At 45.3% G+C, this 23,642-nt stretch overlaps 1 protein-coding gene across 1 annotated transcript in view; it reads right to left on the minus strand.

Annotated features, from left to right (window-relative positions):
- Positions 1–23,642, minus strand: part of uchl3 (ubiquitin carboxyl-terminal esterase L3 (ubiquitin thiolesterase)) — an 80,110-nt gene that overhangs the window by 18,371 nt on the left and 38,097 nt on the right. The window contains exons 3-5 of the mRNA XM_070891720.1: positions 17,361–17,517; positions 9,777–9,862; positions 8,790–8,837 (exon numbers count right to left, since the gene is read on the minus strand). Coding sequence (XP_070747821.1) covers positions 8,790–8,837; positions 9,777–9,862; positions 17,361–17,517 — 291 coding nt within the window. The remainder of the gene's footprint in view (positions 1–8,789; positions 8,838–9,776; positions 9,863–17,360; positions 17,518–23,642) is intronic.

Raw genomic sequence — 23,642 nt, forward strand, 5'->3', positions numbered from 1 at the left:
GCAGACGCAAGCGTCAACGACAGAGGATGGGACAACCTTGGATCTAGCTCGGAGGCGGCGAAGGTTAAACAAATTTCCATTGGTTCTATAGTTTAGTTCCACTCCAGCGGGGAGCTTGTTGAGAGCGAGGTGGAGCATTGCAGCGAGAAGATCGAGAAGAGCGATGGTCGAGAAAAATGATACCAGTGGTTGCTTTCAGCAATGAATCACCAGCACAGTGCCCTCAACTCTTAATTTAAAAACCCACAGCACGTGTGTACAGATAGCTTTCCTTGTGCACTCTTCATCGTCAGGCGTGGGGCCTGGGCTAGACCACAACACTTTCAATACGCAAGTGGTTACTTTGGGTGGTCTCACCGGCATTTGCAGACGGACACACCCATGACTTTCTCGGTCACCAAGATGACCTAACTGCACCGCCCTTATATTGCACACCTCTGCTCCGACCTCAGCCCACCTGCTGCTGCAGCCCTTATCCAGCCCCGCGGTCACCTCTAGACTCAACTATTCCAATGCTCTCCTGGCCGGCATCCCAGCCTCCACACTCCGCAAACGTTAGCGCATCCAAAGCTCTGCTGCCTGTAGTCTATCCCACCTCAAGACCCACTCACCCTATTCTTCGCTGACCTACATTGACTTACACACATAGCCCCCCCACCACCCCCCCACCCCCCACGTACTACCTCAAATTTAAAATCTCATCCTTGCTTTTAAATTTCTCCATGGTCTCACCTCTCCCCATCTCTGTTACCTCTTGGAGCACGACAATCCCTTCCACCAAGCTCGCCATTCCCTCGAACTCTGGCTTCTTGCACGTACCCCTTCCTTCACCTCTCCATTGACGGCCATGTCTCCTGCTGCCTGGGCCCCAGAATTCCTTCTGTAAACTACCTCGAGCTACCTCTCCTCCTTTAAGATGCTCCTTAAAACCTACCCCTTTTAAAATGGTCCCTAAAATCCACCTCTGTCCACATCCTTGGCCACTCCCAATATCTCCTTCTATGGTTCAGTGTCCATTTTTTTTTAAACTTGCTGATCTGGAAGCCAGATCTATTATAAATGCAAGTCCAGATTAGATGCTAAAACAACAAAAGATTTTGTACTTTTTTTTTTTTACACATGCCTCTACTTTAGCCCCATTTTTCACATGGCAGAAGGTAATGGTGCAGAAAGGTCCCTTCCCAATCATTTTCCTTATCCTCTCCACGTGTGGTGGATGCAGGTCTACACTCATTGATTGGAGGGCTTCAAGTACTTCATTTTCGGGGCTATTCTTCATCATGAGCCCAGACAGTGAGTGTTGCCAACCTATTTGACTGTGGGAGCAGCACTTCTGAGCCAGATTGTGTCCTCTCCAAATATCTACATTTTCCAGCAAAGGACAATGGATAGCAATCAGAAGCAGGGACTTTGGCTGATTTCATAGAATCATAGAAATTTAAAGCACGGAAGGAGGCCATTCGGCCCATCGTGCCTATGCTGGCCGACAAAGAGCTATTCAGCCTAATCGCATTTACCAGCTCTTGATGGAGTATAATGTGGGAAAACGTGAGGTTATCCACTTGGCAGAAAAAAATAGAAAAGCAAATAATAATTTAAATGGAGAAAAATTGCAAAGAGCTGCAGTAGAGGGGAACCTGAGGGTCCTTGTGCATGAAACACACAAAGTGAGTATGCAGGTCCAGCAAGTAATCAGGAAGGCAAGTGGAATGTTGGCCTTTATTGCAAGGGGGATATAGAGTATAAAAGCAGAGAAGTCCTGCTACAACTGTACAGGGTATTGGTGAGGCCACACCTAGAGTACTGTGTACAGTTTTAGTCTCCATATTTAAGGAAGGATATATTTGCATTGGAGGCTGTTCAGAGAAGGTTCACTAGGTTGATTCCGGAGATGAGGGGGTTGACTTATGAAGATAGGTTGAGCTTATACTCATTAGAATTCAGAAGAAAGAGAGGTGATCTTATCGAAACATAAAAGATAATGAGGGGGCTCGACAAGGTGGATGCAGAGAGGATATTTCCACTCATAGGGGAAACTAAAACTAGGGACATGGACTCAGAATAAGAGGCTGCCTATTTAAAACTGAGATGAGAAGGACTTTCTTCTTTGAGGATTGTACATCTATGGAATTCTCTGCCCCAGAGAGCTGTGGAGGCTGGGTCATTGAATATATTTAAGGCGGAGATACACAGATTTTTGAGCGATAAGGGAATAAAGGGTTATGGGGAGCAGGCGGGGAAGTGGAGCTGAGTCCATGATCAGATCAGCCATGATCTTATTAAACGGCAGAGCAGGCTCGAGGGGCCAAATGGCCTACTCCTGCTCCTATTTCTGATGTTCTTATATTCTTATGATCCGTAGCCTTGTAGGTTACAGCACTTCAAGTGCACATCCAAGTACTTTAAAAAAAAAAAAATGTGGTGAGGGTTTCTGCCTCTATCACCCTTTCAGGTAGTGAGATCCAGACGCGCATCACCCTCTGGGTGAAGAAATTTCCCCTCAAAGCCCCCTACCATTTACTTCTTCCTTCCTGGCTCAGGGACATTGAAACCAACTATAGTGCCCGACACTGGGTCAACAACTTACTTAGTGCAAGCCAGAAAATCAAATCTGGAACTTGTTGAACTTTATGGCTTAATTACACACTGCATATAGATAGAAACTATTTCTGCTGGTTGGGGTGTCTAGGAATAGGGAACATAGCCTAAAAATTAGAGCCAGATCTTTCAGGAGCAAAGTTAGGAAACATTTCTACATCATCATCATCATCATCACAGGCAGTCCCTCAGAATCGAGGAAGACTTGCTTCCACTCTTAAAAGTGAGTCCTTTGGTGACTGAACAGTCCAATACGAGAGCCACAGTCCCCGTGACAGGTGGGACAGATAGTCGTTGAGGGAAAGGGTGAATGGAACAGATTTGCCGCACGCTCTTTCCGCTGCCTGCACTTGGTTTCTGCATGCTCTCGGTGATGACGACACAAAGGGTGGTAGAAGTTTGAAACTCTCCTGCAAATGACAATCGATGCTAGATCAATTGTTAAATTATAAATCTGAGATAGATAGATTTTTGTTAACCAAACGGTATTAAGGGATAAGGAGTTAGATCACAGATCAGCCATGATCTCATTGAATGGCGTAATGGGCTTGAGGGGCAAAATGGCCTACGCCTGTTCCTATGCCAATGGAGCCATTGACAAAACATCAAGATTACAAATGTGGAATGATTTTTGTTGTAGACTACTTTTGGTGATATAATGATGTCTCTTTAAGAGAAGAAACGACAGCTACTCCACAAATTAGTCACTGCCCTACAATTCCCTTCCTGACAGTTCTACTTCAGGACATCTCCTTTCTAACTCTCTGCACCACACACCCAGGCAGCAAGATGGCTGTAGGATTGCAGTTACTCCTGGCAAGGAGGGGTCAAACCTCTTACAGCGACGTTGGGAAAGGATGAGAAGCAGAGATCGACAAAAAAACATCATTGTGTATTTCAAACTGAGGATGTTAACTGTCTGGCAAGAAAGTGGCAAATGAAATGAGTTGTGGACAAGTACAAAGTATTACACATACAAAGAAAAGTAGGTAAAATACTCTGTGAAGGTGCTGAAATAGCTGCGGGTGATGCAGAGAGATCGAGGAGTACTGGCAGACTTAGTGCTCAATACTTCCAATCGCTGCACAACAGCAATCAAACCAAATAGAACAATGAACTACGGCACCAAGAAAGGCATGCAAACTGGAGAAAGTTACACTTAAACTGTACAGATCAGGCATTGAATACTATGCTCAGTTCTGGTCATCAGGACACAAGGCAGATACTCACGCTCTGGGTGCAGTACAGAGAAGAAGCACTATACTAGTCCCTAGCATCAGAGGACACGGCTTCTATGAGGAAAAAGGCAGAAGACTGAACTTAAGCTTTACAGCCTTGCAAGAGAGCGACTGAGAAGAGGTATTCAGCATAGCAAATGATATTGAAATTGTAAATTTGGAACACCATTTGAAATTAGACCACGACAAGTAGGACAAGGGCACATAGGTTCAAACTAGCAAAAGGAAAAATTAGGACTGATATAGGGTTAGTTCTTCATGCACAGAGTGGTCTGGACCTCTGGGTGTGGTTGAGGAGAAAAACACCCTGAATTTATTTACGAAACACCTGGCTTCTGTGATTTGGAGATCAGTGAAGGCAGAAGATTGGGGGGAGGGGAAGAGAGAAGATTGAGCCCATTTCTTTCTGGATGAGCTAGAATGGGACAAAAGGTGGTCTTCATTCATATCCACCTTGTTAAATTGGGTACTATTGGCCTCGATTCACAAAATTGCTCACAATACTGTATCAAATTGATTTGGAGATCACCCGAGAACAGCTGTCGTTGAAAACAGATTCACACTGGTTGCAATAGCAGTGCTCTCCCGAGATTGGGTTTCAGGGATTTTGGAATAACAATCCTATTTGTGTGTGATGTGTATGAAAAAATATTTGACTAAAATGTTTCAATTCAGCATGGAGATAAATCCCTAGAGTATTTCTGTCAGTTATAACTGTAAAGTCCTGACCCTGCAGTACAGACTTACACCAGACACATGCTGAAGTCAAGGTCACTCTGGACCTGCACCTTTATTTCACAGCTCTGGAGTGCCACACTTGCCCGAGACCTCCCTTTATATACCTGTGTGGAACAGGTATGCAGTGTCTCCTGCAAGTGCATCCCTGGTGGTGAAGTATGCTTGTGGTTACAGGTTATATCTAGTTACAGTCATGTATATAGCATGGTAAGATACAGTTATATACAGTAGTGTGAGATACATGACAGTAACAGCAGGAAGTAGGAACCTTCTGTGACCCCCACAGTTTGCCCCGAGTTAGCGAATTCCAACTAGAGTGGTGGAGAGAACATTAGAGTTGGCCGCAGGGGTTAAGGAAGGGGTGAAGAGGGAACAGCATTCCTGCTCCTGATAGCTATATAGTGGCTCCTGTGGGAGGGTGCCTACGCGGACACCAGATAAGGATGAGATCACGATCAGGTCGGGTTCGCCTCGTCAGATGAACTACCAGAGGAGAAAACAGCAGTTGTGAAACTGGACCCGAGCAAGTAGTCAGGGGAGAAGATTGAGTAGGGGAAAAAAAAGCAGCCAAAGCAGGAAATAATTAAAGTTTAAACTTTTTTTCCCCCACTTGCAATACTGGTAGTACAGGCACAAGACCCACTTTCTTATCTCAACCCGAGAGCACTCGGAGTGAGCTGGTAACAGAGCGAGAGTGAGGAGCTGCTAAAATGGGAATTTGGTTCATAATGCGCATCAGCTGCCAACATAATGAACATCATAGCACTGGGACATCAACTTGTCAGGGTACCCTATACCCTATTCTGTATCAAGAGTACAGCGGAGTCGGATTCAATTAAAGCATTCAAAAGGGAATTGAATAAATCCCGGTTCAAGAGGCGGAGGTGCGGGGGAAAAGAGAGTGCTATGGGTTCTGTGTTGGAAAAGACAAAGTGGTCACAATGGATTCAGAAACAAGATCTGGATGGGCTGAACTGTTTTTTGTATTGGTTATAAGGCAGCGGGGCACGATGATGAATGCATTCATACATTTAAAAACTGAACGGGTTGAGCTCAAAGCACTTCAATGATTTGGTTTCCTTAAACAGGTGGAAGGTGCAAAAATAAATGAATGAATTGTTGCAAATCAAAACCATCTAATAAAAGACAAACAGATTTTTTTGAGTGTCAAACTGTTTTAATTACAAAAAAAATAAACTGGTAACAATCCTCAACAAAAAAATGCACATGTTTCGCACATCACTCAAGGGTGATTTTATATTCATACACGTGAACGTGAAAAAAAAGTTTTTAAAATTCAGAGTTTGTAATTTTCCAGTCCTGCTAAATTAAAAAGTACCCAAAATACTTCCCCCATCTTAATGAAAATATATATACACTTTAAAAATTCTTAGACTTTATTTTTTTATAAACGGCAATTTTCTGGCCTGCATGGAGACCCGCCAGGTTGAGTCTCCTCTCTCAGCGCAACTGTTCTGTGGTGTCACCAATGAGCAGAGGTACATAGCAGCACCATTGGCTGTTGTGAAGGCCACAAATCCTTGTTTGCGGGGCAAATCCATAGCCACCTATACATAGGGGATGGAGCATGCGTAGGTGACAGCATGGTTCACTGGATTGGGCAGCTCTGGATCTTAGGCAAATCCAAAGTCGCTGACCTCGAAAACAGGCAACACCGTGGCCTACTATGGCAGGCAGGAAGTGCACCAGACACCATACAGGTCAAGGACAAAGGAGAGAAATCCTTTACCTGTAGAGTCCTTACACAATACCACAAATCTACACGAGGCACATTCTATGGACAAGGTCACTCCATGACCTGAACCTTTATTCACAGGACCAAGAAGTGATGACCCTGCGTGGGACCTCCCTTTATATACCTGGATGACCAGGTGAGAAGTGTCTCCCACAAGTTCACCCTCTGTGGTCAAGGTGTGCATTTCTTATGTATATACAATATTGCAGTGTCATTACATAAAGGTATTATGTAATGACTATTATCTGAATGGTGACAGATTAGGAAAAGGGGAGGTGCAAAGAGACCTGGGTGTCATGGTACATCAGTCATTGAAGGTTGGCATGCAGGTGCAGCAGGCGGTTAAGAAAGCAAATGGCATGTTGACCTTCATAGCAAGGGGATTTGAGTACAGGGGCAGGGAGGTGTTGCTACAGTTGTACAGGGCATTAGTGAGGCCACACCTGGAGTATTGTGTACAGTTTTGGTCTCCTAACCTGAGGAAGGACATTCTTGCTATTGAGGGAGTGCAGCGAAGGTTCACCAGACTGATTCCCGGGATGGCGGGACTGACCTATCAAGAAAGACTGGATCAACTGGGCTTGTATTCACTGGAGTTCAGAAGAATGAGAGGGGACCTCATAGAAACATTTAAAATTCTGACAGGGTTAGACAGGTTAGATGCAGGAAGAATGTTCCCAATGTTGGGGAAGTCCAGAACCAGAGGTCACAGTCTAAGGATAAGGGGTAAGCCATTTAGGACCGAGATGCGGAGGAACTTCTTCACCCAGAGAGTGGTGAACCTGTGGAATTCTCTACCACAGAAAGTTGTTGAGGCCAATTCACTAAATATATTCAAAAAGGAGTTAGATGAGGTCCTTACTACTAGGGGGATCAAGGGGTATGGCGAGAAAGCAGGAATGGGGTACTGAAGTTGAATGTTCAGCCATGAACTCATTGAATGGCGGTGCAGGCTAGAAGGGCCGAATGGCCTACTCCTGCACCTATTTTCTATGTTTCTATGTTTCTATGTTATATACATGTCATCACCCACACCTGATGGAAACATTACACCTCTGGTTTACATATGCAAAGGACCCAACACCCGCTCCAACATTGGTTTGCCCTGAAGCAGCCAGGGCCAGCGCGGTTAGCACTCAGGGAAAATAGCCCTATAGAACATCTGCAACTAAGGTGGTAAGCTACCTGAATGTGGAGTCGGGAGGAGCAGGAGTGCCCCTCGAGCCTGCTCCACCATTCAATGTCATGGCTGATCTTTGACCTCAACTCCACTTTCCCGTATTATCCCTATATCCCTGGATTCCCTTAATATCCAAAAATCTATCGATCTCAGCCTCGAGTACACTCGACGACTGAGCATTCACAACCCTCTGGGGCAGAAATTTCCATAGATTCACAACCCTGAGTGAAGAAATTTCTCCTCATCTCAGTCCTAAATGGTTAACTCATTATCCTGAGACTATCACCACTGGTTCTAGACTCTCCAGCCAGGGGAAAATAGCCTTTGTCAAACCCTCTAAGAATGTTACATGTTTTAATGAGATCACAACAATCTACAACAAAGGTCACATTGAAGGATCCTCTTGATCTCCGCTATTCCCGGCCCCGAAACGCCCACCTTCCCTCTGCCCCAACTCCAGGCCCCTTGAGTAGCTTCCAGAACCCCAGCCAAGCCCACGGCTCAGTGTTCTCTTGGAATGTCTAGCCTCGCCTCCTCTCCCCCCACCGCCCCCCCCACATTCCCGACCGAACCCACTTAACTTCATTCCTCTCCTAATCATGCTGGTTCTATGACAATGAGGCCTGAGGCTCAACATGCAGTGTGCCTTGGACCTGGCCATTTACCTTGTGAACCCCCCCCTCCCACCGTCACCCGACCCTCCCGCTCCCACCCTCGCCGACACCCCACCCGCACTCCTGCTCCCACCCAGAATGCCTAAAAGTGGGCGCTCTGAATGTCTTGTCTGCTGGCTGAGCCACTCTAAGGCACATGGTTGCTCCAGTTAGTGATGGCATGCAGTATCCTAGCAATAAAGGAGAGCCAACTTGGTGGATCTGCTTTGAGATCCGGTCTGAAGAAAAACTCCAAGCAAAATTTTGATACGTAATTACCCCCCACCCCCTGAATTATTATTAAACAGGACAAGTACTTTGAACTAAAAGTACTCTGTATCCCCATCAACTGTAACAGAATACTGCACAACAAAATATCTACTAAAAAACAAAGCAGAAATCCAGGAAACTTTACTGACAGCCATTTTGAATTTTAGTAAACTTCAACTTGAAATAAATCCTTTTGGATGGAATCTTAAATTTACAATCCTTGTCCACCTGAACAGCAGTCTCACAAATACTGGCCTCAATTCTCACCCGTGTGTGAAATGAGGCCTTCGGCATTTTAAACAGATTTGTTAATATGCACAAGGATACCTCGTAGATCAAAGGTGAAATAAACATACCTCAGTTTGTCCTTCCTGCGCACTGAACTCGTGTGTAACACGAATACTCTGAAAAGAACACAAACACGAGTAAGCCCTTTTCTTTGTCCCTTCCCCACACAAAGGAATTTTAATCTCAACTTCAAATTTATTGACAAGCCAATATATCTGTTCATATTACTTATACTAAGAGTCTGTAGCTAGTATTTCAAATCTTAGAAAATATTTATTACTTCAACAACAACAACTTCTATTTATATAGGGCCTTTAACAGTGAAACTTCCCAAGGTGCTTCACAGCAGTATTACAAGACAAAAATTTGACACCGAACCACATATAGAGAAATCAGGGCAGATGAACAAATGCTTGGTCAAAGAGGTAAGTTTAAAGCTTCTTGAAGGAGGAAAGAGGGGTAGAAAGGCGAAGAGGTTTAGGGAAGGAGTTCCAGAGTTTAGGGCCTAGGCAGCTAAAGGTACGGCCACCAATGGTTGAGTGATTATAATCAGGGATTCTCAAGAGTGCAGAATTAGAGGAGCACAGATATCTCGGGGGGGAGTTGTGGGGCTGGAGGAGATTGCAGAGATAGGGAGGGTTAAGAAAACAAGGATGAGAATTTTGAAATTGAGGCATTACTTAACCGGTAGCCAATGTAGGTCAGTGAGCACAGGGGTGATGGGTAAATAGGACTTGGTGCGAGTTAGGACACAGGCAGCTGAGTTTTGGATGACCTCAAGTTTATGTAGGGTAGAATGTGGGAGGCCAGCCAGGAGTGCGTTGGAATAGTCAAGTCTAGAGGCAACAAAGGAATGGATGGAGAGTTCCAGCAGCAGATGAACTGAGGCAAGGATGGAGACGGGCGATGTTATGGAGGTGGAAATAGGTGGTCTTAGTTATGGAGCGGATATGTGGTCAGAAGCTCATTTCACAAAAATAAGCATGAAAAAAAAACCTCACATGTTGCAAAGCAATGTCTTCACACTAGTTTGTAATATTAAAAAAATAAGTCACCTCATCTTTTTCTAGGTATTTTGCTTTTTCTTCAGGAGTTAAGTTGGCCGAATCCTCCAAAAACTTTTTCATAACTGAATCGCTATCTGTCAAAAATAAATTACTACATTAATAACTGCATTACTGTACAAATGAGTGATGGTCCATGCCAAATATACTAACACCATCCTGAAAAATCTTTCATTAAAAATAGAAAAACTGCATAAATAAGCGACATCAACAAGACCAGCCCCACCTCTGTGGGTAAATGCACTGTATGGTGATACTTGTAAACCACACAGGCGAGGAATGTTCAACCTTTGGTCTATCAGAAGTGTGCCAACCTCAGATGGCTTTACATTTGGGATTAACACCTTGCTCCCCTCAACCCAAAGAAAGGAAATAAAGAAATGGTCAGGATTTCTACTCCTGATCACAGCACGTACTCTGCTGCTTTAAAAAAAAAAGCGTTCCTGGGATGTGTCCGTTGTTAGCAAGGCCAGCATTTATTTACAGCAATTAGGGGCGGGCAATCATCATCATAGGCAGTCCCTCGAAATCGAGGAAGACTTGTTTCCACTCCAAAAGTGAGTTCTCAGGTGACTGTCCAATATGGGGATTACAGTCTCTGTCACAGGTGGGACAGACAGTGGTTGAGGGAAGGGGTGGGTGGGACTGGTTTGCCGCACGCTCCTTCCGCTGCTTGCGCTTGGTCTCTGCATGCTCTCGGCGACAAGTCTCAAGGTGCTCAGCGCCCGCCCGGATGCTCTTCCTCCACTTAGAGTGGGTCTTTGGCTAGGGACTCCCAGGTATCAGTAAGGATGTTGCATTTTATCAAGGAGGCTTTGAGGGTGTCCTTGAAATGTTTCCTCTGCCCACCTGGGGCTCGCTTGCCGTGTAGGAGTTGCGAATAGAGCGCTTGCTTTGGGAGTCTTGTGTCTGGCATGCGGACAATGTGGCCCGCCCAACGGAGCTGGTCGAGTGTGGTCAGTGTTTCGATGCTGGGGATGTTAGCCTGACCAAGAGCACTGACGTTGGTGCGTCTGTCCTCCCAGGGGATTTCTCCAGCGATTTGAGGATGGGCAATAAATGCTGGTCAGTCATGAACGATTTTTTTTTTTTTAAAAAGTAAAAAGAGTAAAAAGATCATGATAAATCTGTACAAGCCAATGGTCTGGCCACAGTTAAGAGTACTATGTAGAGTTTTTGATGCCCAATTATAGAAAGGACATCAAAGCAACAGAGCATAGATTCACCAGGGGTCAGAAACTATAGCTCGAAAGTCTGGTTCGAGATACTGGGACTATTTCCACTGGAGCAGAGAAGGCTATAAGGGGATTTAATAGGGGATTTTAAAATAATGAAGGGTTTTGATGGGGTATATAGGGAAAGACTAATTCTTCTAATTAGGAGTCAGTGACTTACTAAGAAAGTGAGGAGAAAGGTTAGGAGACAGTTGTTAAAGCATGCAATGTTTTACCACAGGGACTGATCGAGGCCGAGACCGCTGCAAAAGTACAAGTGGATAAGTATTTTAACCAAATGATGATACGGGGCTGAGAGATGAGAACTGATTTGGACTGCTCTAACAAAGAGCTGGTACAGCCATGAGGAATTCTGTTGTGTATGCATGCCTGTTTACTGTGTGATGTCTGTAACACTGAATGTACCCTTACATTGTACACACCTTGCCTGTACTCAGAGGGTGCTGCTGCTGGAGGGTTATCTGCACATCCTTTGAAGGTGCCTTTTCTCTTTGCATGCATTGTCTTTGTAGCAGCACTGGTGGGCCCTGTGGTTTCCCCCACAGCGCCAGCATGGGGCTGGCCGGTTTGCCCCATGTGGCGAACTCAGGGTTGCGGGACTCGGGGCAGTGTTTCTGCCCTTAGAAGTATCAATGCGGTGCACTGCTCTCGTCAGTTTAGAGTCCCTTAGTGCTTCATTTAGGTGGTCACCAAAGTCGCATGGTGCAGCCAGTCTCAAGTGTTCCAATCTTTCTACAAAAGCGTCCCAATCTTCCCCATCGGTAAATTGCTGAAAGTTGCTGAGATTCGACATGCTGAGCTTGTGGTTCATCACCTTGTATTCCCATCGCCAGGTGTAGTGTATGTAGGCACCTTTAGTAATGACTCCACGAGGCAGGGTATGATACTTAAACTGTGTAGACCTGTAGTCCTTTATTTGCAGCTCCTGAGTGAGGACAAGAAGCTGTGAGCTCCTTTTTATACTCCAGCAGCAGCACCCTCTGGTGTACAGGTAAGGTGTGTACAGTGTAAGTGTACATTCAGTGTTACAGACATCACACAGTACACAGGCATGCATACACAACAGATTCAATGGACACTGGTCATGCTGTAAGCTTCTGAGGTTAATCTTTCTTTAAGTTCTCTGTCCCCACCCCACATTCTCGCAAATGAACATGAAATAGGGTCTGCGAGGATTTTCTCAGAATTGCTTCATTATTCATTCAGTCTTCTCAAACAGGATTTCTTTAAGGTGCAATTAAGACCTACTCCACCCTTGGATGATTCAGTTCTATTACACTGTCCAACTAATTGCGCTCAACTAGTTCCCACAATGTTATCAGCTTTATTACACGGAATGATTTACAAACTGGCCATGGGCCAAAGTGTCCTATGCACATCAAGCTTCTATGTGGATATGCCTCCCATGGGAACAAAGAGTTCCAATATAGACTTCAGAAATGCTTTATTTCCCTCCCGCCCTGCAGAAGGTATTGACTCCTTGCTGGGGTCCCAAACACCATTGGTGGAAGGGTCGAGAACCAGAGGACACAGATTTGGCAGATGGAGTACGAGGTTGGAAAGTGTGAGGTCATGCACTTTGGCAGAAATAAAATCAAAGAGCAAGTTATTATTTAAATGGAGAAAGATTGTAAAGTGCCGCAGTACAATGGGACCTGGGGGTACTTGTGCATAAAACACAAAAGGATATTATTGCAGATACAGCAGGTGATCAGGAAGGCCAAGGGTATCTTGGCCTTTATTGCAAAGGGGATGGAGCACAAAAGTAGGGAAGTCTTGCTACAGCTATATAAGGTGTTGTTGAGGCCACACCTGGAATACTGTGTGCAGTTTTGGTTTCCATATTTACAAAAGGATGTACTTGCTTTGGAGGCAGTTCAGAGAAGGTTCACTAGGTTGATTCCGGGGATGAGGGAGTTGACTTATGAGGAAAGGTTGAGTAGGTTGGGCCTCTACTCATTGGAATTCAGAAGAATGAGAGATGATCTTCTCGAAACGTACAAGATGATGAGGGGGCTTGACAAGTTGGATGCAAAGAGGATGTTTCCACTGATGGGGGAGACTAGAACTAGAGGGCATGATCTTAGAATAAGGGGCCGCCCATTTAAAACAGAGATGAGGAGAAATTTCTTCTCTCAGAGGGTTGTAAATCTGTGGAATTCGCTGCCTCAGAGAGCTGTGGAAGCTGGGACATTGAATAAATTTAAGACAGAAATAGACAGTTTCTTAAACGATAAGGGGATAAGGGGAGCGGGCAGGGAAGTGGAGCCGAGTCCATGATCAGATCAGCCATGATCTTATTGAATGGCGGAGCAGGCTCGAGGGGCCGTATGGCCTACTCCTACTTCTTATGTTCTTAAGGTGATTGGCAAAAAACCAAAGGCGACACGAGAAAAAACGTTGCTATGCAGCGAGTGATTAGGATCTGGAATGCACTGCCTGAAAGGGAGCTGGAGGCAGACTCGATCGTGGCTTTCAAAAGGGAATTGGATAAGTATCTAAAGGAAAAAAGCTTGCAGGTCTACGGGAAGAGGGCAGGGGGAGTGGGACTAGCTGAAGTGCTCTTGCAAAGAGCCGGCAAAGGTTCGACAGGCCGAATGACCTCCTTCTGTGCTGTAACCATTCTATGATTCTATGAATTGTCCTCCAGTACCTTATGAAGCAGCTATTACATACATGTGAGCCTTGAGCGGGATAGTTCGCAGGCACTGCAGTGGAGCTGGACTTGGTCCTTATCCAGCAGCATCATTGGATGGTGCACAGGACCCTCAACCAGTTTTCCTCTCCCTCGTCCAGGGAGCATCAAAACTATTTGTTTTGCTCTTAATGCGGCCCCAATTGAAATTTGCTAAATGGTCACTGGACTGGGATTGAATCTCAGGACTTTTAAACTGTTCAGAATATTTAGATCCCATCAGTAACAAAATTATTTATTCACAGCTGTTTTAACAACAACAACTTGTATTTATATAGCGCCTTTAATGTAGTAAAATGTCCCAAGGTGCTTCACAGGAGTGTTAAAGCAAAATTTAACACCGAGCCACATAAGGAGATATTAGGGCTTGGTCAAAGAGGTAGGTTTTAAGGAGCGTCTTAAAAGAGGAAAGCAAGGTAGAGAGGTGGAGAGATTTAGGGAGGGAATTCCAGAGCTTAGGACCTTGGCAGCTGAAGGTACGGACACCAATGGTAGTCCGATTAAAATTGAGGATTCTCCAGAGGCTAGATTTGGAGGAGCCCAGATGTCTCAGAGACTTCTGGGGCTGGAGGAGATTATATTACAGGAGCAGATCTCCTCCGTATTGTTCACGGTAGGTCGAAGGTTATTGTTGCCAAGGGGGTGGAAAAGGGATTCACTAATCCACTAAAAGAATTTGGAAAGAAGTTGGAGGCGTTCCGAGACAGAGAAGCATTTTTTTTAAACCATAATGTTTTCCATGCCAACTACAGGGTGATAAATAAATGTGTTAACTTCAAGATGGTAACAACTCGTACTTATATAGCACTTTTAGCAGAAAGAACTGTCCCGAAGCGCCTCACACAGGTGCAATCAGAAAAAGAGATCCCGAGCCAAAAGTGGGGCTATTAGGTGAGGTGACCAAAAGCTTGGTCGAAGAGGAGAGTTTTAAAGAGGATATTAAGGGTGCAGAGGGAGGTGGAGAGGCGAAGGGGTTTAGGTAAGGAATTCGAGTGTGGGGCCCTCGATGGCTAAAGGCACAGCTGCCAATAATGGGGGCAAAGGGGATGGGTGAGGGAAACAAAAATAAGACCAGAGGAAGAGACAGTGTTTTGGGGAGGCGGAGGTTCCAGAGATAGGGGGGGGGGGGGTGAAGCCATGAAGAGATTTAAACACGAGGATAAAAATCAGTATCAGCCCATCAGATCATTTGGAAAGTGGGACGGGAGGCGGTCAGAACCAGTTGGAGGGTAGGATTGGAGCCAATCGGATGTTACTGTTTCCTGTTGTTCAGTGCCCCCAAAACTTGAGGCTGAAGAATTTTGAATCATTTGTAAGTGGGATTTGCAGAAACAAACAGGACTGTTTATTTAGGATTTATCCTAAAAAAAAAATCAGTTTCTAGAAACCTTTCCTCCAAGCGACTTCCTGCCGTTTGTGCAGTTGTTCTATGCGAAGGTTTATCTCTGCAATACAAGGGGTAGCGGCTATTTTGCGAAAGGTTGGATATTCCCTGGTATGAATGCATTACTGGTCTGGCTTTAATAGACAACCCCCTCATCTCACTTGTGACATAGTCAAGGTTTGCAGATACGATAGAAAGTGGGGCTGGAGTGGATGACCCAGTTTACTCAATTATAGCGGGCTGCGGAAATGTCACCAAAGCAGGTGTGAAAAAAAATACAGAAGATAATTCTCATCTCTTCAGCATTCACAACCATCGTTCCCTCTCATTTTTTTTCCCGTGTGCGGTCCCTTTAACAGGCTGCGTGGCCCATTCAAATTTCCGCTCATCGTGCAGCTTCTTCGACGCACGAGCCAGCGAGCGGCCTGCGTGGGACCGCCAAACTGCTACGCGGCCGCGCAGCTTAGCAGGAACGTTGATCACAAGTCATTCCTAAATCACCACCGCTGTTAACAGTGCTTTTCTATAATACAACAAAAGTAATGAAATGCTGTATATACCTGCAGCTTAGTTTATAACTGTACAGTGTAATGTATTTGCTTCATGGGTTCTTTGCTATGAAGAACTAGTTGGCTTATTAACAAAGGTTTAACAGTCACACTAGACATTAGTGGCTCATCCACTAGGCTCACAACTGCATATCTCATTGTGGATGACCTAGACCCTACTGACTGGGGTTTTATTGCGTCTGGTGAACATCACGTGACTGGCGAAGCCACTCACGATGCAACAGCTCTACAACTATTTTAGTAAAACAATAAATCAAGTGCCCCGTTATTAAAGGGGCACTACAACCGCCAAATTAAACTTTTGGCATTAAATGGATCAAACTAAAATTTGGTTGCTGGGGGTGATGATGCATTCCAGTCACTCTGGCGCCCACTTCTCGCGGAAGGCCGCGAGCGTACCAGTGGACACCGCGTGCTCCATCTCCAGGGACACCCTGGCTAGAACGTTACATCAAAGAGAGGCAGGCAGTCGGGCTGAAAGACCCCCTCGACCGCCCGCTGCCAGGACCGGTTAATGGCCACCTTGGCCATGCTCAGGAGCAGTCCCACGAGGAGGCACTCCAACCTGCCCACTCCCCTCCGTACAGGGTGCAACAGTTCTATAAATCTGAGAGAATACTCACAGGTGCATACATTACAATGATTAAAACCACGTCCCGCTGCATACTCAGTGCAAGTCTTTGTCCTCACATGTCCTTGTTGTATATTCGAAGCGGTCAGCTATTTTGAAGCTTTTTCTAGTTTGGCATTTGTGTGGTTACACTAAATGCCTTTGAATATTCAAGTCTAAATCATTTTCTTGTAAATTTTGTAATTTAATTATGGTATGAAGCTATTTCCAGTTGCAAATCTTCAGCTTCACGGAGAAACCAAGGCAACAGCTAAAAGAATTTTTAAAATAAATGTGGATGTATTTTATTGGTTTTCTTTCTATATTGTCAGTATGGCTCAGTGGGCAGTACATTCTCCTGAGTCAGAAGGTTGTGGGTTCGAGTCCCACTCCAGAGACTTGAGCAAATAATCTAGGCTGACACTCCAGTAAAATGCTGAGGGAGTGCTGCACTGTCCGAGGTGCCGTCTTTCGGATGAGACGTTAAACAGAGGCCCCATTTATCGCTCAGGTGGATGTAAAAGATCCCATGGCACTATTTCGAAGAAGAGCAATGGAGTTATTCCCGGTGTCCTGGCCGATATTCATCCCTCAATCAACATAATAAGACAGATTATCTGGTGATGACATTGCTGTTTGTGGGAGTTTGCTGTGCGCAAATTGGCTGCCGCGTTCCCACATTACAACAGTGACTACACTCCAAAAGTTACCCACTGGGTGTAGAGCACTTTGGGACGTCCAGTGGTCATGAAAGGCACGATATAAATCCAAGTCTTTCTTTCGTTTATTGATAGCTCTGTTGACTGATCATTTCTATTCTTAGTCCGTCACTTTAGCAGCTTTCTTTGTGTTTGAAGGATATGTTCCCAATCTGTTCAGTTCTATTTATTGCTGATGTTTTCATGACACTGAAAACAATGTGAAAAGATGCAATGGCAAAAAAAAAAGGAAGTAACAAAGGTGCAAGAGCAAAGTGCGACATACACAGGCACATACAATACACAAGGCTTACACTGGTTTCAAAAATTCCAAATCAATTTAGCTTTTGATTGCAGAAGATTTCACATAAAGCACATACTCACCAAATTCCAGTTTATCTCGATTGTTAGCCAGCGCATGTATAAGGCCAATAGTCCCACACGCATTACTGATGGTCTGTTTCATGAAATAAACTTGCGGACTGACTTTTTGCCCCTCCGATTTTATTTTTGCTTCCTGTTCTTGCTTGAAGGCTTCATACTGAGGGAAACAAAAAAAATATTATATTGGCCACTTGCTTCCAAATATGCTCTATCATTTTCAAATCAAATGAAAATATTGTTTACTTCTGTTTGCCTCTTGCCTTTACTGACAGAAAACAAGGTTGCCGTATATGTTTCTTGGCTCTTTAGTAGTCTGGATTAAGCACTTATAAATATCTCTTTTTCTAATGGGTTTGGAACCTGTGGAAAGTTTTGGATCCACTGTCATTACACTCAGATTTTGGGAACACTTTTTTTTTATTCATTCCCGGGATGCGGGCATTGCTGGCAAGGCCCAGCATTTATTGCCCATCCCTAATTGCCCTTGAGGTGGTGGTGGTGAGTCGCTTTCTTGAACCGCTGCAGTCCATGAGGTGAAGGTGCTCCCACAGTGCTGTTAGGGAGGGAGTTCCAGGAATTTGACCCAACGACGATGAAGCAACGGCGATATATTTCCAAGTCAGGAATGTGTGTGACTTGGAGGGGAATTTGGAGGCGCTGGTGGTGTTCCCTTGTGCCTGCTGCCCTTGTCCTTCTAGGCAGTAGAGGTCATGGGTTTGGGAGGTGCTGCCGAAGAAACCGTGGCAAGTTGCTGCAGTGCATCTTGTAGATGCTACACACTGCAGCCACTGTGCGCCAGTGGTGGAGGGAGTAACTGTTTAAGGTGGTGGATGGGGTGCCAATCAAGTGGGCTCCATTGTCCTGGATAACCCAAGAGTGATTGCCGCCTCTCGTAAATAGTTTCTACTTATTGTGTTTAAAAAGGCTGCTCTGGATCAATATCTAGGAAGAGAGAGAGACTGATTTTTACTTGGGACAGATACTCAGCCAATGGAGTCCATGGCTGACATAAGCTGAGGGAGTCGGAGTGCCTGCACTGACCTAAATAAGTCAGATCCTTCAAAGGTTTCACGTGTTTAAAAAAAAAAGTAAAGACTTGCAATTATATGATGCCTTTCGCAACCTCAGGGCATCCCTAAATGTCAATGAAATACTTTGAAGTGTAGTCAATGTGGGAAACGTGGCAACCAATTTGTGCACAGCAAGCTCCCACAAACAGCAAGGGATAAATATTGGCCAGGGGACTGAGGATGACTCTCTTGCTTTTCGAAACAGTGCAATGCAATCTTTTACATCCACACAAGAGAGCAGGCGGGGACTCTGTTTGCCGTCTCATCCGAAGGACGGATTTACATGAAGGATGGCTTTGGGTTAGGAGTTAAAAAAATAAAGCTACTTTGATTTGCAAACTGCTTCCCTCCCTCTACATTTAACAGCCTTCCATCTTAACTTCATTGCACTTCTTCCTCTGTCAGCCAGAGGACAACTAGTTCCCACAATGCTATCAGCAATCAATATTCAGAAGATCAAATGCCTTCTCTATTGCCTTGAGCACAAACACAAGGCGGAATTAAAAAGGGTCATCTTTGCATTGTTCACGTTCAGACATGTTTACTAATTAGAACCAGAGGCATATTTACTCTCAACATTCTGCTCCTTTTACATTTACAGATTAACAGGGCAACAAATTGCACCATTTTTTTAATCCGCCTTCCCTTTCCTCCTGAAGGCACCTTCAAGGTGGGTCTGAAGACTGAGTGGATTCAAATCCCAAATTACAAAATCTAGTTTACTGATGCAAGGATCCAAGATCCTCACTCTGGGTATCCATAAGAAATAGGACCAGGCCATTCAATAAGATCATGGCTGATTATCGACCTCAACTCCACTTTCCCGCCCGATCTCCATATCCCTCGATTCCCCTAGACTCCAAAAATCTCTCTCAGCCTTGAATATATTCAGAGACTCAGCATCCACAGCCTTCTGGGGCAGAGAATTCCAAAGATTCACAACCCTCAGTGAAGACATTCCTTCTCAGCTCTGTCTTAAATGGTCTACCCCTTATCCTGGGACTGTGCCCCTAGTTCCAAACATTCCAGCCCAGGGAAACAGCCTCTGTATCTATCCTCCTCATTCCCTTCAGAATTTTGTATGTTTCAATGAGATCACCTCTCATTCTTCGAAACTTGAGAGTATAGGCCCATTCTACACAATCTCTCATCATAAGACAGCCCTCTCATTTCAAGAATCAATCTAGTGAACCTTCGTTGCACGCCTATATATCCTTCCTTCGATAAGAAGACCAACACTGTGCACAGTACTCCAAGTGTGGTCTCATCAAAGTCCTGTACAATTGTAGCAAGACTTCCTTACTATTACACTATAAACTGCGAGCCAGTCACCTCTCATAAGGTCCCTTGCAAACTATGAGGTGGATTTTCCTGTATCCTCTGCTACTGTGTACACCCCACTTCATCACCACCATCTTCTGACAAATGTTTCATTCATCTGCCAAGGGTAATCAGCCATGGTGGATAGTCTTGGGCTTGGATTTTCTTCCCAAACCCCCAAGGACTGCATATAAAAAGGAACTGGATGCAGAGAGTGACGACCAATAAAGCTCGCGCAACAAGAACTTGGATTTTATATAGCACGTAGTAAAATGTCATAAGGTGCTCCGCAGGAACATTAGCCGACAAAATTTGACACTGAGCCACACAAGGAGATATTAAGACAGATGACCATAAGCTTGGTCAAAGAGGTAGGTTTTAAGGAATGTCTTAAAGGAGGAGAGAGGTGTAGAGAAAGAAAGACTTAGGTTTCGATAGCGCCTTTGTCGACCACCGGATGTCCCAAAGCGTTTTACAGCCAATGAAGTACTTTTTGAAGTGTGGTCACTGTTGTAATGTGGGAAACGCGGCAGCCAATTTGCGCACAGCAAGCTCCCGCAAACAGCAATGTGAAAATGACCAGATAATCTGTTTTAGTGATGTTGATTGAGGGATAAATATTGGCCCCAGGACACCGGGAATAACTCCCCTGCTCTTCTTCAAAATAGTGCCAAGGGATCTTTTACATCCACTTGAGAGCGTGACAGGGCCTCTGTTTAACGTCTCATCTGAAAGACGGCACCTCCAACACTGCAGCCTTGAGCACAAATACAAGGCTGAATTAAAATTTGTCAACCTAAATTTCCAGTGCTTGGGCCTGATCCATCTTCAACAATGTCTCCACCTCTCACTCACTTTGCAGCAAAGGCAAATCAATGTTCCACGTGTATCTGCAGCACCAGTGACTGCAGATCCTTGCACCAGTTTGAAGGGCTACTTTGACAATTTGGTCACAGTTCTTCCAAGCACAGCAGAAAGGGCAAGTTGGTGAGTTAAATATACTACATATACTCGCAAATGAATCTAGTAATTTCTGTTGGGGGCTGAACGTGGGGGGAGAGGGTCAAGTCAACATGGTAGATGCTGCTGTACTGGTACACAGACCCGAGTCTGTCAGTGAACCCAGTGACATGCAGGGCCCAACCTGACCCTCAGTCAACCAGAATTTGACCTATCCAGATCATGCATTGAGTAGAACCCAAGCAGACCCAGACTTTAAACACCTGACCCAACCTCAGCCCATCCTACGACCACCGCGATAGTCAGGTAGAATCCAACCCTATCAGGCAGAAGTGTGATGGAGCTGTGAATGCCAATGGAATAGTCCCTACGGTAATGGAACAGCTGATCTTACAGTTAACCTCCCAGAATTGCAAAACCACAAGGGAATTGCAGGTAAAGTTGGCCAGTCAGTGATGTGTGGATTGCTGATACTCATCTTGCTTGTGGGTCATGGGATTAATTGGACAGCTCTACCAAAGAGCCGACATAGACACAATGGGCCCAAGTTTCCACACGATAAAAAACAGGCGCCCCTCCGAGCTGGGCGCCCGTTTTTCGCGCCTAAAACGGCGCCGGAAAAAAAACTCGCGATTCTGGAGAGCCCTGCAGCTCCTTGTCTGTTTGGCGCGGCGCCCAGGGGGGGCGGAGCCTACACTCGCGCCGATTTTGTAAGTGGGAGGGGGCGGGTACTATTTAAATTAGTTTTTTTTCCTGCCGGCAACCCTGCGCGTGCACGTTGGAGCGTTCGCGCACGCGCAGTGTGAAGGAAACATTGGCACTCGGCCATTTTTGTAGTTCTTTGTAGCTGTTTAATTTTTGAACATTTTTTTAATAAAAGCACATTGCCATCAGCATTCCCGCCCGCCGTCTGGAACGTCTTCCACCCCCCCCCCTGCTGCGTTCGGGCGGGCGGGCCCGCACTCCCTCCCTCCCTCCCACCGTCGGGAACGGCTTCCTCCTCCCTCCATCCCTGTCGTCGGGAACGAACGAACTTGTGAGGCTGGCTGAAGCACTTTCACACAGGTAGGAAGATGGTTTATTTAATCTTTTCTTGGCTTATAAATGTTTATTCAGGTTGGATTTATTTGTATAATATTTGTAGAAGTATAAATAAGGATTTATTGTAGAATTTAATGACTTCCCTTCCCCCCTCGTTCTGGCCGCCTAATTTGTAACCTGCACCTGATTTTTTAATGTGTAGACAGGTTTTTTCAGTTCTACAAAAATCTTCACTTGCTCCATTCTAAGTTAGTTTGGAGTACATTTTCACTGTGGAAACTTTCAAGTCAGGCGTCAGTGGCCGGACACGCCCCCTTTTGAAGAAAACATTCTGTTCCAAACTAGAACTGTTCTACCTGACTAGAACTGCAGAAAAAAAAAAATGTGGAGATTTGCGATTTCTAAGATAGTCCGTTCTCCACCAGTTGCTCCTAAAAATCAGGCGCAAATCATGTGGAAACTTGGGCCCTATGTGTTGCATCATGCTCTGATTCTATGAAAAAGTTTTCAGCTGTTGGCTGAAAGGTTGGGGGGGGGGGGGGGCGGTGAGGGGGGTTGCAAATAAGCGGTTTATATGTGGATTGCTGTGTACCCAAGTGCACAGAGTATACTGTACAAAGCAGGTGGTTAGGAGTCATTTCAATCCGAAACCCAGCTGCAGTTTTAACAGCACATCTCGTCCAAATTATTGCTTTGCCTCTCGAAACCTGCACAAAACAAACGCTGCAGTGTCTAATCTCATCCAGCACTTTTCCACCAGTCACATTTTCTCTTTGGCTAAGGCCGACTATAATCAAATGATCTATTTTGCTCAACGTGGAGAGGCAAGTTAGAACTTTCCTTCCACAAAATCACGTGGACAAACATGCTGACAGTTCAGATCCTAAAAGCAGATTCGAATGCAGGCTGCCTAGTTATACCACATAAAAGTCACAGTAGACAATCTTTCTCTTGCTGTCTTTGCTTTGTTCGTCGTGACATTACGTTCCGAGTGTATGCGGATAAATAGGGCCTTCTTTGTAAGTGCAAGTTACACAAAGAGACTGAATGAAAATGACTCACTGAAATAATACCATGTTTATTTCCCATACTAAACCCTGAAAGATGAGGCTTCCCCTCGGAATATGATCAAATAATCCTTAACTGTCTTCGCCGAACACCTTGGGCTAAAAATTCACCATAGCCTGGTTTGAGGTGGTGATACCGCCTGGTCGCTAACTTTAGCGACGGGCGATGTTTACCGCCTCCAACCGGGATATTCACTTTTAGCAGCCCAAGAAGGGAGTGGGGCGCTACTCCTCTTAGGGCGCCAACCCTGATTCCTGGGGCACTATCACAAGAACGCTGCTGAAATTCTGCCGCTGGGAAATCAGCATCCGAGCGCCTTAAGGTTAGGTCAGCTGGACCACCCGAAAAGTTAACGAAAAGCCACGGGCAGCTAAACCACAGTGTCCAGCATCGAGGAGAGATGCATTAATGGGGGAAAACATTTTTTTTTAAAACTGCCCAACTGCTTCCCCCCTTGAACATATCGCCCCGGCAGCTCCTCCGTGACGCCTGCTCTCCCTGTCGGAAGTGGCGCCAGGCGCTACGGCAGGTGAAAGCAATCAAGTTCATAACCGCGCGCTGGGGGGATTGCACACTCAGTGACGTCACCGAACGGGCGGCGCGAGAGTGCGCAGCGCTAATTCTCAGCGCTGCCAGTTGACCTCCACTGAAGGTCGCAGGGGTCACTGCCAGCACAGCTCTCAGTCGGTACGAGCTTAGTGACGCTGAGCAACCGAATTTTTAGCCCCCTTACCTTTTAATACAGTAGGTCCTGTCACAAGGCACTAATTATGACTCTTGCCTTTAAAGTTGTATCTACTCTTAGGTTTCCTCTTGAGTGGAA

The sequence above is a fragment of the Pristiophorus japonicus genome, chromosome 10, assembly GCF_044704955.1.
Source record: "Pristiophorus japonicus isolate sPriJap1 chromosome 10, sPriJap1.hap1, whole genome shotgun sequence".
In the NCBI taxonomy this organism is placed as follows: domain Eukaryota; kingdom Metazoa; phylum Chordata; class Chondrichthyes; family Pristiophoridae; genus Pristiophorus; species Pristiophorus japonicus.